Genomic DNA, 12901 nt, shown 5'->3' on the forward strand with positions numbered 1-12901 from the left:
CAATATGGAGAAACAAAATCAGGATACTAAGTAAATTAAGTAACAAATAATATCAAAGTAATATAAGTATATTATAAGAGTTAATATATAGTATAGTATAATATTATAAGAATAAATGTGAGTTTTGGGTAAAGCTCTTCTATCATTTCCTGTAAGTACAAAGCAATAAAATTTACAAATATCTTACATATTACCTGCAAAACATTTACTATAAAGGTTAATAAATAGTACATACTGCATTGGTATAACATACTAAATTAATAAAGTATATCGTATGGAATAGTAAAACAGTGCTCATCTATCCTAAGAAATGCTGCTCTTTCAAAAATCTCATACAGATCGTTGCAATAATGCAAAAGCCGCAAACTTGCAGACAGACACACACATACAAACAATTGTGCCAAACCTCAGCAATGAACTGATCTCAAGCATGAGCAATAAAGACCTCTCTAACTTTTTAAGAATGTCAGCCCTTACAAGAACCTTTTCTAGTGTGCTTTCACTCGACTTTATCATCTGATAATTAGAAAATCAGACTCAGTGGCAGATTGACTGACCCTGATAGAGGATTCACACTGTTCACATCAAAAACAATAACAGCCTGGCGCGCAGATCACAGGCTGGTTCAACACACTTGTTTGGCATATCTGTCATTTCAACAGCTGGCAATGCAAACACAGGACAGTCCCACAGAAAGAGGACTGTTTACACAGACACTGTCTATCTGGACTGGCACACAACACCACAACTAATATCCTGTTGTTTTGGTTGTCTATACAGTATGTACGTGTGTGTGTGTCTGTGTGTATGTGTGTGTGTGTGCTTACGTAAACGGCACACAGATGGTGTGCTTAAAAGGCAGCTGCACAATCCCTACTATTGTGCTATTTGTGTGTCAATGAGTGTGTGTGCACGTATTAAGTGTGATGGTTGACACTCTTTAAGGCTGGCACAATCTCACACACACACTATTACAAACACACACACACACACAGTGTCTCTGGTCCAGTTGTTTTGGGAACAAGGCCTTTATTTTAGTGCTATAAATTCTCTCTGACACAAAAATAAAGATTGGATAGGAAAGGCTAGCCCAATGGGAAGAAAAAAAACACTGTTGGTCAGTGTGTGTGTGTGTGTGTGTGTGTGTGTGTGTGTGTGTGTGTGTGGCTGGCAGGAAGGGAGTGGGTGGTGATGGGCGTTTGATACATGGCACCACTCTCTAAAGGCCTAGAGGGTGGGCTGCAGCTGTGGATGAATGTGTGGGACAAAGACAGAGAGTGTGTCTGTGACTGTGTGGGTGTGAGACACTGCCAGAAAGAAGAGAATATCAAAAGACAGCTAGAGAAAAGTGTCAGTCTGCTTCGGTTATGCAACCATTTTAAGTGTGGCTATATATATTACACCTCACCGTGTGTGTGGGCGTGCTTCTGAACTCACCTGCCACTTTCAGCCCACTCTGAGAGGTATGTGTGATTGGGGACGTGACTCCCACAGGTGGGTTTCTTCCTTTCTTCAACACATTTCCGTGGCCCAGGGTCTGAGGTTTTTTCAGCTCACCCTTCCCTCCTTCCAGCCCTTCCCCATGCGGACGTGTTTTTTTCCATTTATTGGCTGATTCTGACTTGAGGCTTCCTGTATCGTAGACGCTGCTGCCCTGGCTCTTGCGGCTGGGTTTGCTGTCGTCAGTGTCCCAAGACAGACCACTTTCCACCAGAGATCTTTTCTCTGCATCTGTGCGCATCTAGAGAGACAACGACAGAAACATGCTTAGAGACACTGTATCAAGACAGTACACAATACAACAGTAATAAGAAGTCAGATAAATAATCATAATATAAACACTATAATTATTCGGATTTCTCTGGTGAGTTGTTTGCAGGGTTTTCACTGCCTATCCACATCAAAAGTGGCCTGACTGAACATCTTACAACCAGAATTAAAAAACAAAAAGCATGATAACGACAAAGTGCTGCCATACAACGAGGAAGCCAGAAAGAAAACACACCCCATTAATCCCACAGACAATTATCTAGTAAAATGGAAAACAGCTCCCATATGAATTTGGTTTAATTGGTGACATTTTGACCAAACCTGAGGAAGGCCTGAGGCTACATTAATGTTTGCATCCACCACCTTTCCCACAAGGTTTTTGTGAAGGTGTAAGCAACTAACTTTGTCATTTTATTAAGTAGCTATACAAAGACTTTAATCAATATTAGAAGATAGTCTAAATCTACATTTGGAAATTTGAACCATTTTTGTGGCTGTGGATAGGGTGGTTAGATGAAAAGCTGCAGGCACTTCTTGCACTCATATTCAACTCGTGTTGTGTAGCCCTTAAATTGAGTACTTAGTGTTCAACATTGGTCACCGTTTGAAAACAAGACTAAGTGTCTACAGCCGTGCCTGCTCCTCTGTGAGGCTGTACTCAGGCACAGCAGTGCTTTGAGCTGTTAGGGTTAAGGAATATTTGCTTATTAGTACAAACAACAATGTACAGCTCGTGTAAGCTAGATGGGAATGTCTTTAGTTGTGCACATATTTGGTCATATATCAGAATATTGGTCAAATCAAAATTTAGACCTGATGATGGCACTAGATGAACAGTTAAGGGACCACCACAAGTTATTACAATTCATACCGAGTGGGATTCCATCCAATACAATTAACTAAAAACCACAAATGTCAACTAGCTAGAGGAAATGTCAGGAGGTCACTAAAGCCAGCAGGATTCATCCTCTGGGAAACATGAATGTCTGTACAATATTTCATGGTAATGCATCCCATAGTTGTTGAGATATTTCAGTCTGGACTAGATTGGTGCACTGACCAACACTGTCATCCCTAAAGCCGCATGACTAGCGTGTCTAAAAAGGCATTTGATGAGGTGTGTGGAGTCAGACAGAGCCTCAGACTCTTCTTCATCCTATTGCTTTCTGAGTAGAAAAACATGTCTGACACAGTCAAGCCCAAAACACCCTTACTGATGTCTCACCTCCCCAGTCTGAATCCTATTGTATGCTCTGTTTGAACACTTCAAAAGAGACGTAGACAGAGACAGCAGGGGGGGAACCTGCTCAACACATACATACACACATACATAGTGTGCGTACGCATGTACACACAGGCAGGCTCACACACACACTTACACACCTGACCTACACAGAGAAAATAGACAACGCAGCCTAAATAATCCAATCAGGAAGAATGTTAAACTAAAGGAAATGTGAAAGGAAAAGCAGCTAATTATTCAGTCACGGTCTTCTGTGTGTGTATATGGTGAATATAAACAATAAGTAATGCGTGTGTAAGTGAGTGTTTATGGGAGTCTACATGAGGATGGATATGACTAGTTTTCACAGAGGCAGATTACTCGCCCCCCCCCGTAGTGGACCGACAGTTACACAATGCATCAGGAGGTGTGTGTGTGTGTGTGTGCCAGTTCAAGCCATTGCACCCAGCAGTTCTCATGAGGACTCATATACTGAATTCCTTTTTTATTAAAACCAATAGACCCCATGGGCAGGTTCACATCACATGAGGAGGAGGTATGCTTAGTGTGTGTATGTGTATGTGTGTGTGTGAGAGAGAGTGTCCTGTCAGACCAGACCTTGTTGATAAAACATTGTCATTTCCTCACACACATTCTCTGATTATTGAAACAGAGGGGGATGAGACACACATCTGGCCAGATAGCCGTGACTAAACAGGGATAACACAAACAGACGAACCAGACAGTAAGGCAGATAGGCACACTCACACACACACACACACACAAAGGTATTGAGAAAATAAGGTGTATTATCTCAAATACTTGGTCCATCTCCATGTGGAAATGAGGAAATCCAAGTTTTGTACCACTATTTTTTTTATGTGCCCCTGTCTTCCATTATCCTCCTCTCCTCCACCCCCTATCCCTGTTGAGTATATTATACAATATGTGGGAGGGATGAGCAATGGATGTTAAGTCAGATTTGCCTTTAAGGAAATTAAAATCAACAGGAGTGAAAAGGGAAAAGATGAAACATCAGAGACAACAGAAACCGTGAAATGGTTTTGGGACACAAAGAGAAAGCGATAAGGAAAAGCATCAGCTGAGAATGGCAAGAGAACGGGGAGCCATGTATATAAGGCAATGTGGGGTGCATGATGATGTGATGATTGGTTGCCATGGTGATGATGCCATAGGGGGTAATGGTTGCTATGAGTCCTGCAACATGGCGTGGAGGGAGGTTCCCTGGTTCTTCCGGCTCGCTGGCCCGGATGCAGGCCTGCAGATGGCCCTGTGTGTGCATGTTTGTGTGTGTATGTTTGTGTGTGTGTGTGTGCGTGTGTGTGTGTGTGCAGATGGCCATGTTCTAGACCTGTCCTTCAGTATACGGGAGGAGACAAAGACCCATGCTCTCAGCATCCCTGCTCTTTGGTTGCTATGGTTACGACTGATTTCCCCTCTCTCCCTCTCTCTCTAACTCTTCTCTCCCTGTGTCTCTCTCTCTCTCTGTAAAATCCAACTACATCAGTCACATTAACCACATTGCGGAGGTGTGACCTACATCAGACACTCTGGGAAAACACAGACACACACAAACACACACTGTCTGGAACCCGTACAGCTACAGATGGATCCTCAAGCAGTGCTGTAGACAGGATTTTAGAAGCACTGATTCTCAAATCCTCCTATCCCCAGAGGACCACAGCATATATACAGTAAATCAATGCATTTCAATGTATTATGCGGACAAAAATAATCACTCAGGACAGTTTCTACTTCCAGTCAGTCCAATTATACTACTGAACAGGGCCAAAACCACAGGCTGTGTATCAGCTGAATCAGGTAGGTGGCTAGAAGATTAAACCTATTTATTTAATCAGAGGTTAAATTGGAATAATAAAAGTGCCAGACCCCTAAAACATCCATGGCGTAGCAAATTTACAAGATTTTAGGGATAAGTAATGTCAGGTCCACAGTTACCCTAATTAATCATTTTCAGAGTGTGCTGTATTTAGCTTAAAAACCTCCAAAATTAGTTTGGTTGTAAGTGAAAATTCAGCTTTTCAGACAGCTTTCAAAACCTCAATAAAAAACATAAGGGAGCCCTGTGGAACAATGCAGCTGTTCTGCATGCAGTGTCGGTGTGTGTTGTGGTGAACATTGATCACATCACTGCAGTTGTGATAAATATTATGGGTGTGCATAGAATACTTAATCAGGCTTTGTCTCTGATGTCAGTGTCCTGCTGCCTGTTGTGTGTATGTGTGTGTGTCCTTTCTGTACACAGACCGAATGTATGACACATCATTCAGCACCTCATCAATTCCTCACTGGATTAACAGCTTAATCAATACTACTGTAACAAACACACATGGCTAATCCATCTGTGTCAGACAGTACATTGTGTGAATGCTCACATGTATGTTACTTACCACTATGGCAGAGTTTCTGCGGGAGCCAATGGGAGTGGTAGGAAGGGAGTTGAGAGTGGGGCTTGTGTTGAACTCTTCAGAGCTCAGGTTGTCCGAGCCGTCGCTCAGGCCACTGCTGATGGAACTGCTCTCATCCCAACTAAAGGAAACAATGACAAAGAGGATAATATTCATATATTAAATCATAACTTGTAGTTACAAAGATGTCTTACCAAACAAAAACACTATAATATCGGGTCAAAAATACAATCATTGTTTCCCAAAGCCCAAGATGCAACCGTGAAATTCCTTGTTTTGTCCTGACCAACAGTCCACAACCCAAAGATATTCAGTTTACTATCACAGAAGATTAAAGAAACCAGAAAATATTCACATTTGAGAAGCTGGAACCAGAGAATTAAGACATTTTTTCTTAAAAAATGACTCAAAATGATAAATCGATCATCAAAACAGTTGCTGATTAATTTGCTGTCTAGAAAATGAATCGCCGACTAGTCTAATCAATTAATTGACAAATCATTGCAGTCCTAGTAATTAGGTTATACCCAGATGGATATAATCCTATTTTTGGTGCACATATTTGGCCAAGTAATTGGGTAGACTCTCGTCAATCAAGCATCCACCTTTCTGAAAGTCTCTGCTCAGGACCTCCAATCTCTCCCAACTCCAAGGATATGCAGTAGCTAATTCTGTTTCCCCGCAGGGATCGATCGGATATCATACCACCAACACGCTCTCATAACCAAGAATAGCTGATAAAACAAAGCAATCTGTCTCAGTTAAATGGATATCTCCTCAAGTTTATACACTGCATGAGCTCCACAAGCTCCGTTACATCAGCAGTTGGCTCACTTGACTCCATGTCTTCCAGTTTGTCTTTTGATTAAATATTCATAGGACCTCAGTTAGAACGCTGCCTGCTCCATATACCTCTCTTTCACACTGCATAAGCTGCAAACACTTGGCAAACTGAAATTTGGAGCACCCTCGACATCATCTCAGCCCACACATGCAAAAATAGCACTGAAGAACATATACACTGATGTATGCACCCACAAGAGCATGTGGGAGTGGAGTCTGTGCCAAGACTATGAAGTCTGTCTGCTTGGTGCACATGTGCTTAGCTGTTTTCTTTTTTCACAAGAACATTTGTTCTGAAAATCTTAAAACATGTCTGACATAAGCAGGTTGGGAGAGTTTATACAGTGGTTACCTTCCATGAAATTTACATTGACATATTCTGTTATTGTTGGTCTTCTTATGCACATTACATACTATTAACTTTGCACTTCCTGCACTTCCACAACTATCTCAAGTTTTTTTGTACTATAACATGCATATTACATTTATTTTGCACATATGTAAAAACTTGTGGGTATATATATTTTACCAGTCAAAGGTTCAGACACATCTTTCCATTCCCTTCAATGAGAAAGTGTGTCCAAACGTTTGACTGGTACTGTATATACTGTATATACACTACTTGTATGCGTATATGCAACTGTATATTCATTGAATAGATAATCTAGTTTTACCTTTTTATTTCTTTGTAATACTACTTTTATATACTTTGTTCTGTATTATTGCCAAATTATCTTATTGTATTCTAATTTAAATTATTTTATTTTTATATCTCTCAACCCGCCATGAATAATTTCCTGCATTTCCAACAATGTCTTTCATCAAACCTCTGAGGTTGTGGCTGAACTTGTAGCATTCAGCTGTACATGAGTTTTTCCATTTGCCCTTTATTTCACAGCATACATATCTAGTGGCTGCATTACACAATGGTGTTGTGTTTATTGTCAGCGGGGAAACTGGTATTTTTTGCCTCTTTAACAATAGATTTCTGCATGGTCTGTATGACTGTTGGATGACTTTTTGGATTTTTCCTTTAACAGACCAATTGTGGTTGACATTTGACCATTTCCTGTCTGAACCTCAAAGATATGGAACACTATATCTAAATTAATGTGACCAATCAAGTCATATAAACCTCAAGAAACAATTGAAACAAATCTGTCATCTGATTCAACATTGTGACTTATAGGAATGAGAAAGGGGGAGAGCCAGGGAGAAGAAGAGCACATCTGCAATGTGTGTTTGGATATGTGGATAACTGTATAATTGTGTTTGTATACATCAAGTAGGTCATATTTCAGAAGTTAGGGGGTTGGGATCTGCTCTCATTAGGGTCAATAGGTTAGACTGATATCTACTGTAAAGAGGCAAGTTAAGAGGGTGGGGTTGCCTAATGAGGTCATGTATACTGTAGTACAGGGGGAGGATCGAGGGAGAGAAAGCGGTGTGGGCCTTCCGGTTGGGTGCCTGTATGGGTCACACTGTACCCTGGGGGATTTGGCGGCGGGGATCCGGGGGAGAGGGACGAAGGGAAAGCCCTCCCTGTCTAGCCTGTGGATATCTTGAACAAAAAAAAAGAGCAGACGAGATTTTTTGTCTGACGGGGCTGTCATGTTGCCTTGTCTATATGGCAGAGTAAGATTAAGGGCAAATTTAAGATGACACATCTACTGTAGAGAGCCAACATACACTTCCTGTGTGAAATGCAATAAAAAGGTGATCAAAGACATTTCTTGTGAGTCAAACATATGTGATTCACATGGTTTCTTTTTAAATGAATGTTTACAAGGTTTTCTTACACCTTGAGCTCATAAAATCGTTTTAGCGGATAAAGTCAATATTTGCGATGAAACTTTGAGGGATCGGCACCAAAAACATGTGGGATTATCTTATCAAACTGGCAGATGATTTCACTATTTGTTTTATGACTCAATTACAGATTTAACACCTTTCTAAGAAGGATGTCGTTTTTCCATAAAAGCTGATCCTGGATTCCGGTTTTATACCACATTACTATTTATCCTCTAGAATAAAAATGTAGAAAAGAACTAATAAACTTTGAACTCATAGGGAGTGGATCCATTTATACTCAACAGATGTGCACATGTCATTCATTCCTCATTGAAGAGACTCATTTCTGGACAATAAACCTCCTCTCTTTGAAGCAACACATTTATCTTCATTTCTTGTTATTCACTTCAGAGCTGTCTGTGTGTCCACCAGGGCTTTTATGAATGATAATGCTCTCTCTGATGAATAATTCAAATGCGAGAGGAAACAGAACAAACACAGTCTCTGCTGGGTTTGGTGTCACTCAGCCGAGAGATGAGGAGACACCAGGTCAGGGGTCAAACATCGAATAAAATATGAAAAAACAAAAAAGAAGGAGAGAATTTTATCTGATTTATCAGTAAGATTATGTTGACAGTGGGTAGAAAAAAAAGAAATCGCATATTTCAATCACCAAGAAGAAACTCCATATTATACTTTTTGAAAATGAAATGAGCTTTATTTAATAAAAACCCCAAATCTATCAGGCTAAGGAGAGACGATCTGTTAAAGGCTGCTTAGATGAGACTAAAAGAAACCTCAGAGACTCAGAAAGTAAATGAAAGTTGAGATGATGTGGGTGCCAAGAGGAACATAAAGCATTATACTATAAGTATTAGTGTAAGAGTGTTCACAGGCAACAAGAGCAACCAGTTCAACGAGCTCAAGAGCTCCCCATCAGACCACCAGCAGGTCTTGGCAATGAGTTAGACTGACTTCAGCTTTGATCCGCAGAAATGATGTTTAATGATCAATGACCGACTCCTCTGAGATCTGTGAGTAGGAAATCTTTGCTCAAGTTCAAAAAGTCCTTAGAAGATATATTATCTGCTGAAGGTTTTGAGCTTCATACAAGTGCACTTTTTTGTGAAACACTATGTCCAAGTCAGTCTAAAGGTTTTTAGCTGAAAAAGAATTTTTATATTTCACAGCCAAAACCTGATATCTTCAATCAGTGTCAGCCAATATGCAGCTACACCACATCCACTGTCACCCAGCTCTTCTTTGCCTTCAATAGTCCTCAATCAACTCTACTGGGTGAGATAAAAGGAAGACTGAGCTTGAAAAGAGGGCAATGAAACACGAGGACACTCAAAAGAAGACAGTGAAGCTGCATGTGGGGAGAGAAGAAACAATTTAAAAGACAAGCATGAAAAGGAGAGAGCCGTAGTGGAAAGAGAAGTGCTCTTGATGACACATAGAGAATGTCCTCAACTTCTGGGGACATGATGCATTCACTGACGTGGCTCGTCTCTCATCTTTTCCTCTAAACCTCCACGAACTTGCCTCCTCTTCTTCAATCTGCTCCAACCGACCTTCTTTTAAAAGCAGCTGCTGAAATCTCCTGTTATAATCTCTCCTCGCTCCGCCTCATCTTTTTCATTTTTCGGCAGCAGCTGCAGAGACTGAGGGATAATATTAGCACCCAATTCATCTACATCACCCATGTCTCAGATTAGCTTGTGTCTCGCAGAAAGTGCAGCTTCAGTCAAGCCACTTCCCTGTCATATTTTTATTCATGATAATTAGCCCAACCTACAGTACATCTTTGTCTCAAAAGCAAACTAACACCACATAACATATCCTGTAAAATCTTAATTGCTTGCCAAAAACATGCAAGATGTAATGAATGACATCATGGATTTAAGAAGTTACATGAAAGTATGATGTCACTAAAAGTGTGAGTGTAAACCATAAGCATGTACCACATATGTGCGGTTAATGGATCTTAAATTTCATTGGTCTTTTGTGCCTTTTTGTGCTGAAGAGCACAACTGGAGGGTAAGGATCAGGACACTGAAAAATTGGATGCTATGTCAGTAATTCCATGAACAAAATGAATATCAATATTGATTCAATTTTGGCTGCAATAAATGTCAATTACGCTGAGATGCGCTTGATTAAACTCATTCCTCACCTCCACCTGACCGAGGATTTTTTTTCTGTGCGCCATGTGCAAAATGCAGCTTCCCACTGAGCAGAGAATATGCCACATGCTCACTCTCTACTCTGTCATCCTGAGCCAGCTGCACACAAGTGGTTTCCTACTCTTCACTCATAACATTATAACTGCACGTCTGTAAAAAAAAAAAAAAAGCCACAATGAGGCGCTCAACTGTATGTCCTCTGTCCAGAGAAAATGTCATCTTAATCATCTCATTTCAAGCACGCAGCAGAGAGTTTCAGAATATTCAAAATGGTTTAAATATTTCCCAGATTAATAAAGGTCATGGTGGTTAATATAAACAACATCCTCCTTTCACAGAAACATTATTTCTTTGTTCCTCATAGTCTGCTGAGAGGACAGGCACACCCACACAAAGACTGAGCCTCACAAACTATCAGGAGAATGGTTGAATAGCTGCTGCTGAGCTAAATAGCCTGCTTTTATTAACAGGCCTCTGTGTTCCTTCACTATTCAGACTATGGAGCTAATTGCTCTGATCTCTGTGTGCATGGTGGTTTTTTGCTGCTTATTACGAGAGCTCTCTCCCCTCCTCTCACTGACCTCTCTGAGGTTGAGGGATGGGCGAATGAAAGTGAGAGAATTACAGTAGACCCAGAGACTCGATGGAGACAAAGCAGCTTTGCCTGTGGTTTGTGGGTACAGTGCTTGCTGGGAGCTGGAGTTATCCCAGCCCTCTAGAGCGCAAGCATCAAGTATTGGTTGATAAGCTGTTCCATCTAAACAAACATTTGATAACGGAGGAATTCATTTGGAGGAATGTGACATTGATGCTCTCTTGCATCAAGACAAGCAGAATTTAAGTTTTGGAGCCAATCGAGTGTTTTTTTTATTTTGCTGCCTTGTCAGAAGATGGGGAGTGCTGATGGGAAGAGAGAGACTCACTGTCCTACGTTGGAATGATTGCCAAAAAACAATTAACTAATTACCTGATCTATAAACAATACCATTATAGAGCTTGTTAGTGCACTTATGGAAAGCCTGCTACTAAACAACAGATCAATAGTGACATTGACATTGTGGTAAATGTCATAATCAATTTTGTTATCTAATCATATATCACTTTGCAACAAAACCAGAATATTCCACTGGATCAGCAAGATGACTTGATTATGAATGTATAGTAATGTCACCTTCAGCTAGTGACAGCAGTAATCGTATCTGGCCAACCAGGAGATGGTAGGAAATTACTATTAAACCTACTGAACCATGTTGGAGCAGATAATAATATAGAGGACAGGATTGTGTTGGCTAGTAGAAGTGATTTTTTTTAGAAAGTAGACAATGATACAGGAAAAAAGGTTCTTGGTCCAACCATTGTACCCTCACGGGGTTAAACACGTCCTATCCAGTGTGATATTTGGACACAGTCTCTCCCCACGTGTGTAGATGCATGGAAAGTGTTTCTGCAGTCCTACAGTGGACAGGAACTTTCCATTCCTATTAAAATCCACAGTGTCACATGGCAGAACCCAAAATGGCTAAATCAGACGGGTCCCTGGTTGTAGTGATGCCTTTTCAGGCAAATGGAAAGTAGGGCACTGCCAGACTGGCACTGGGCAGACGGCACAGAAACCAGAGGGGGCACGCATGAAAAGGCCGTAAAAGTCATTAAATCCTCTAAGGTCTAAATATGTGATACTGTAACTGGTGTGAGAGAGGACAATTGGGTGAGTAGCAGGCTGAGCTTCTGTCTCTGATTGTATATCTGTCTGCACACTTCAGTGTTGGAGGATACATTTCAGATCAGCTAGAAGAGGAAGTAAACAGGAGGAGGATACTTGACCTCTTAAGTCATGGGTGAAGGACTGTGAGAGGACACACCTGCCTGTATGTAAAAAAACCATGCAGATAAGATTCACAATAACCATATCACAAAACAACAAGCCACATCCCGCCTTACAGCAGGTGTAAGGATGCACAAATGATCATATTTATTATGTTCAGGAAGTTTGACAGACAAAATCTCAACAAATAAGAGGAGCTACGAGGAAAAAAGAAATTCAACAGCAACAATATGACACACTTCAACATCTTCTGCAGGTTTCAGTCTAGACGCACAAAACAGGATCCAAACCCAACAGGGATCACTATTTTCTTGAAGTGACACACTCTCGCAAAAAAAAAAGTGACTCATTTGCAGTGGAGAGTAGCATGACCGACCACACCCACAGTGTTTTCCTCTCCAACACAGTTATGGCAGACCTGTGTGCACGTGGCTTCACTGACCATATGGAACACTGAGTCTTAAAAAACGTTGTAGAAATACCTGAGCAATATTACAATAAAAAATCATTCCAACTATGAAGGCAAGCTCACATAAAATACGTGTAGCTGGGCATTTACCTGACAAGGCTAAAAGAGAAGGGGCGAATATGGTTGCTGTGCACAGATGGCTAACAATATGGGTCCCTGGACCACTCCAGCAGCTTATCACCAGGAAACAAGCACACAGATCTGTGAATCACCTTGGTTGCTTTCAGGCATGGCAGATTGTCCTGACAGAATCATTATTTTGCAATTAAAAGAGTGCAAAAATAGGAGAGATTGAGATGTTATCAAAATAGTCTTCCTGGCTGGATCAGTATTGAAAACATTCTG

The 12901-nt window shown here is 40.8% G+C and overlaps 1 protein-coding gene across 6 annotated transcripts in view; it reads right to left on the reverse strand.

Annotated features, from left to right (window-relative positions):
* Window positions 1-12901, reverse strand: part of LOC122982366 (neuron navigator 1-like) — a 109291-nt gene that overhangs the window by 18028 nt on the left and 78362 nt on the right. For all 6 annotated transcript variants that reach the window (XM_044351604.1, XM_044351607.1, XM_044351606.1 and 3 more), the window contains 2 exons: window positions 5425-5563; window positions 1438-1741 (listed from right to left, as the gene is read on the reverse strand). In XM_044351604.1, the coding sequence (XP_044207539.1) occupies window positions 1438-1741; window positions 5425-5563 (443 nt within the window). The remainder of the gene's footprint in view (window positions 1-1437; window positions 1742-5424; window positions 5564-12901) is intronic.

The sequence above is a fragment of the Thunnus albacares genome, chromosome 5, assembly GCF_914725855.1.
Source record: "Thunnus albacares chromosome 5, fThuAlb1.1, whole genome shotgun sequence".
NCBI classification, from domain to species: Eukaryota; Metazoa; Chordata; class Actinopteri; order Scombriformes; family Scombridae; genus Thunnus; species Thunnus albacares.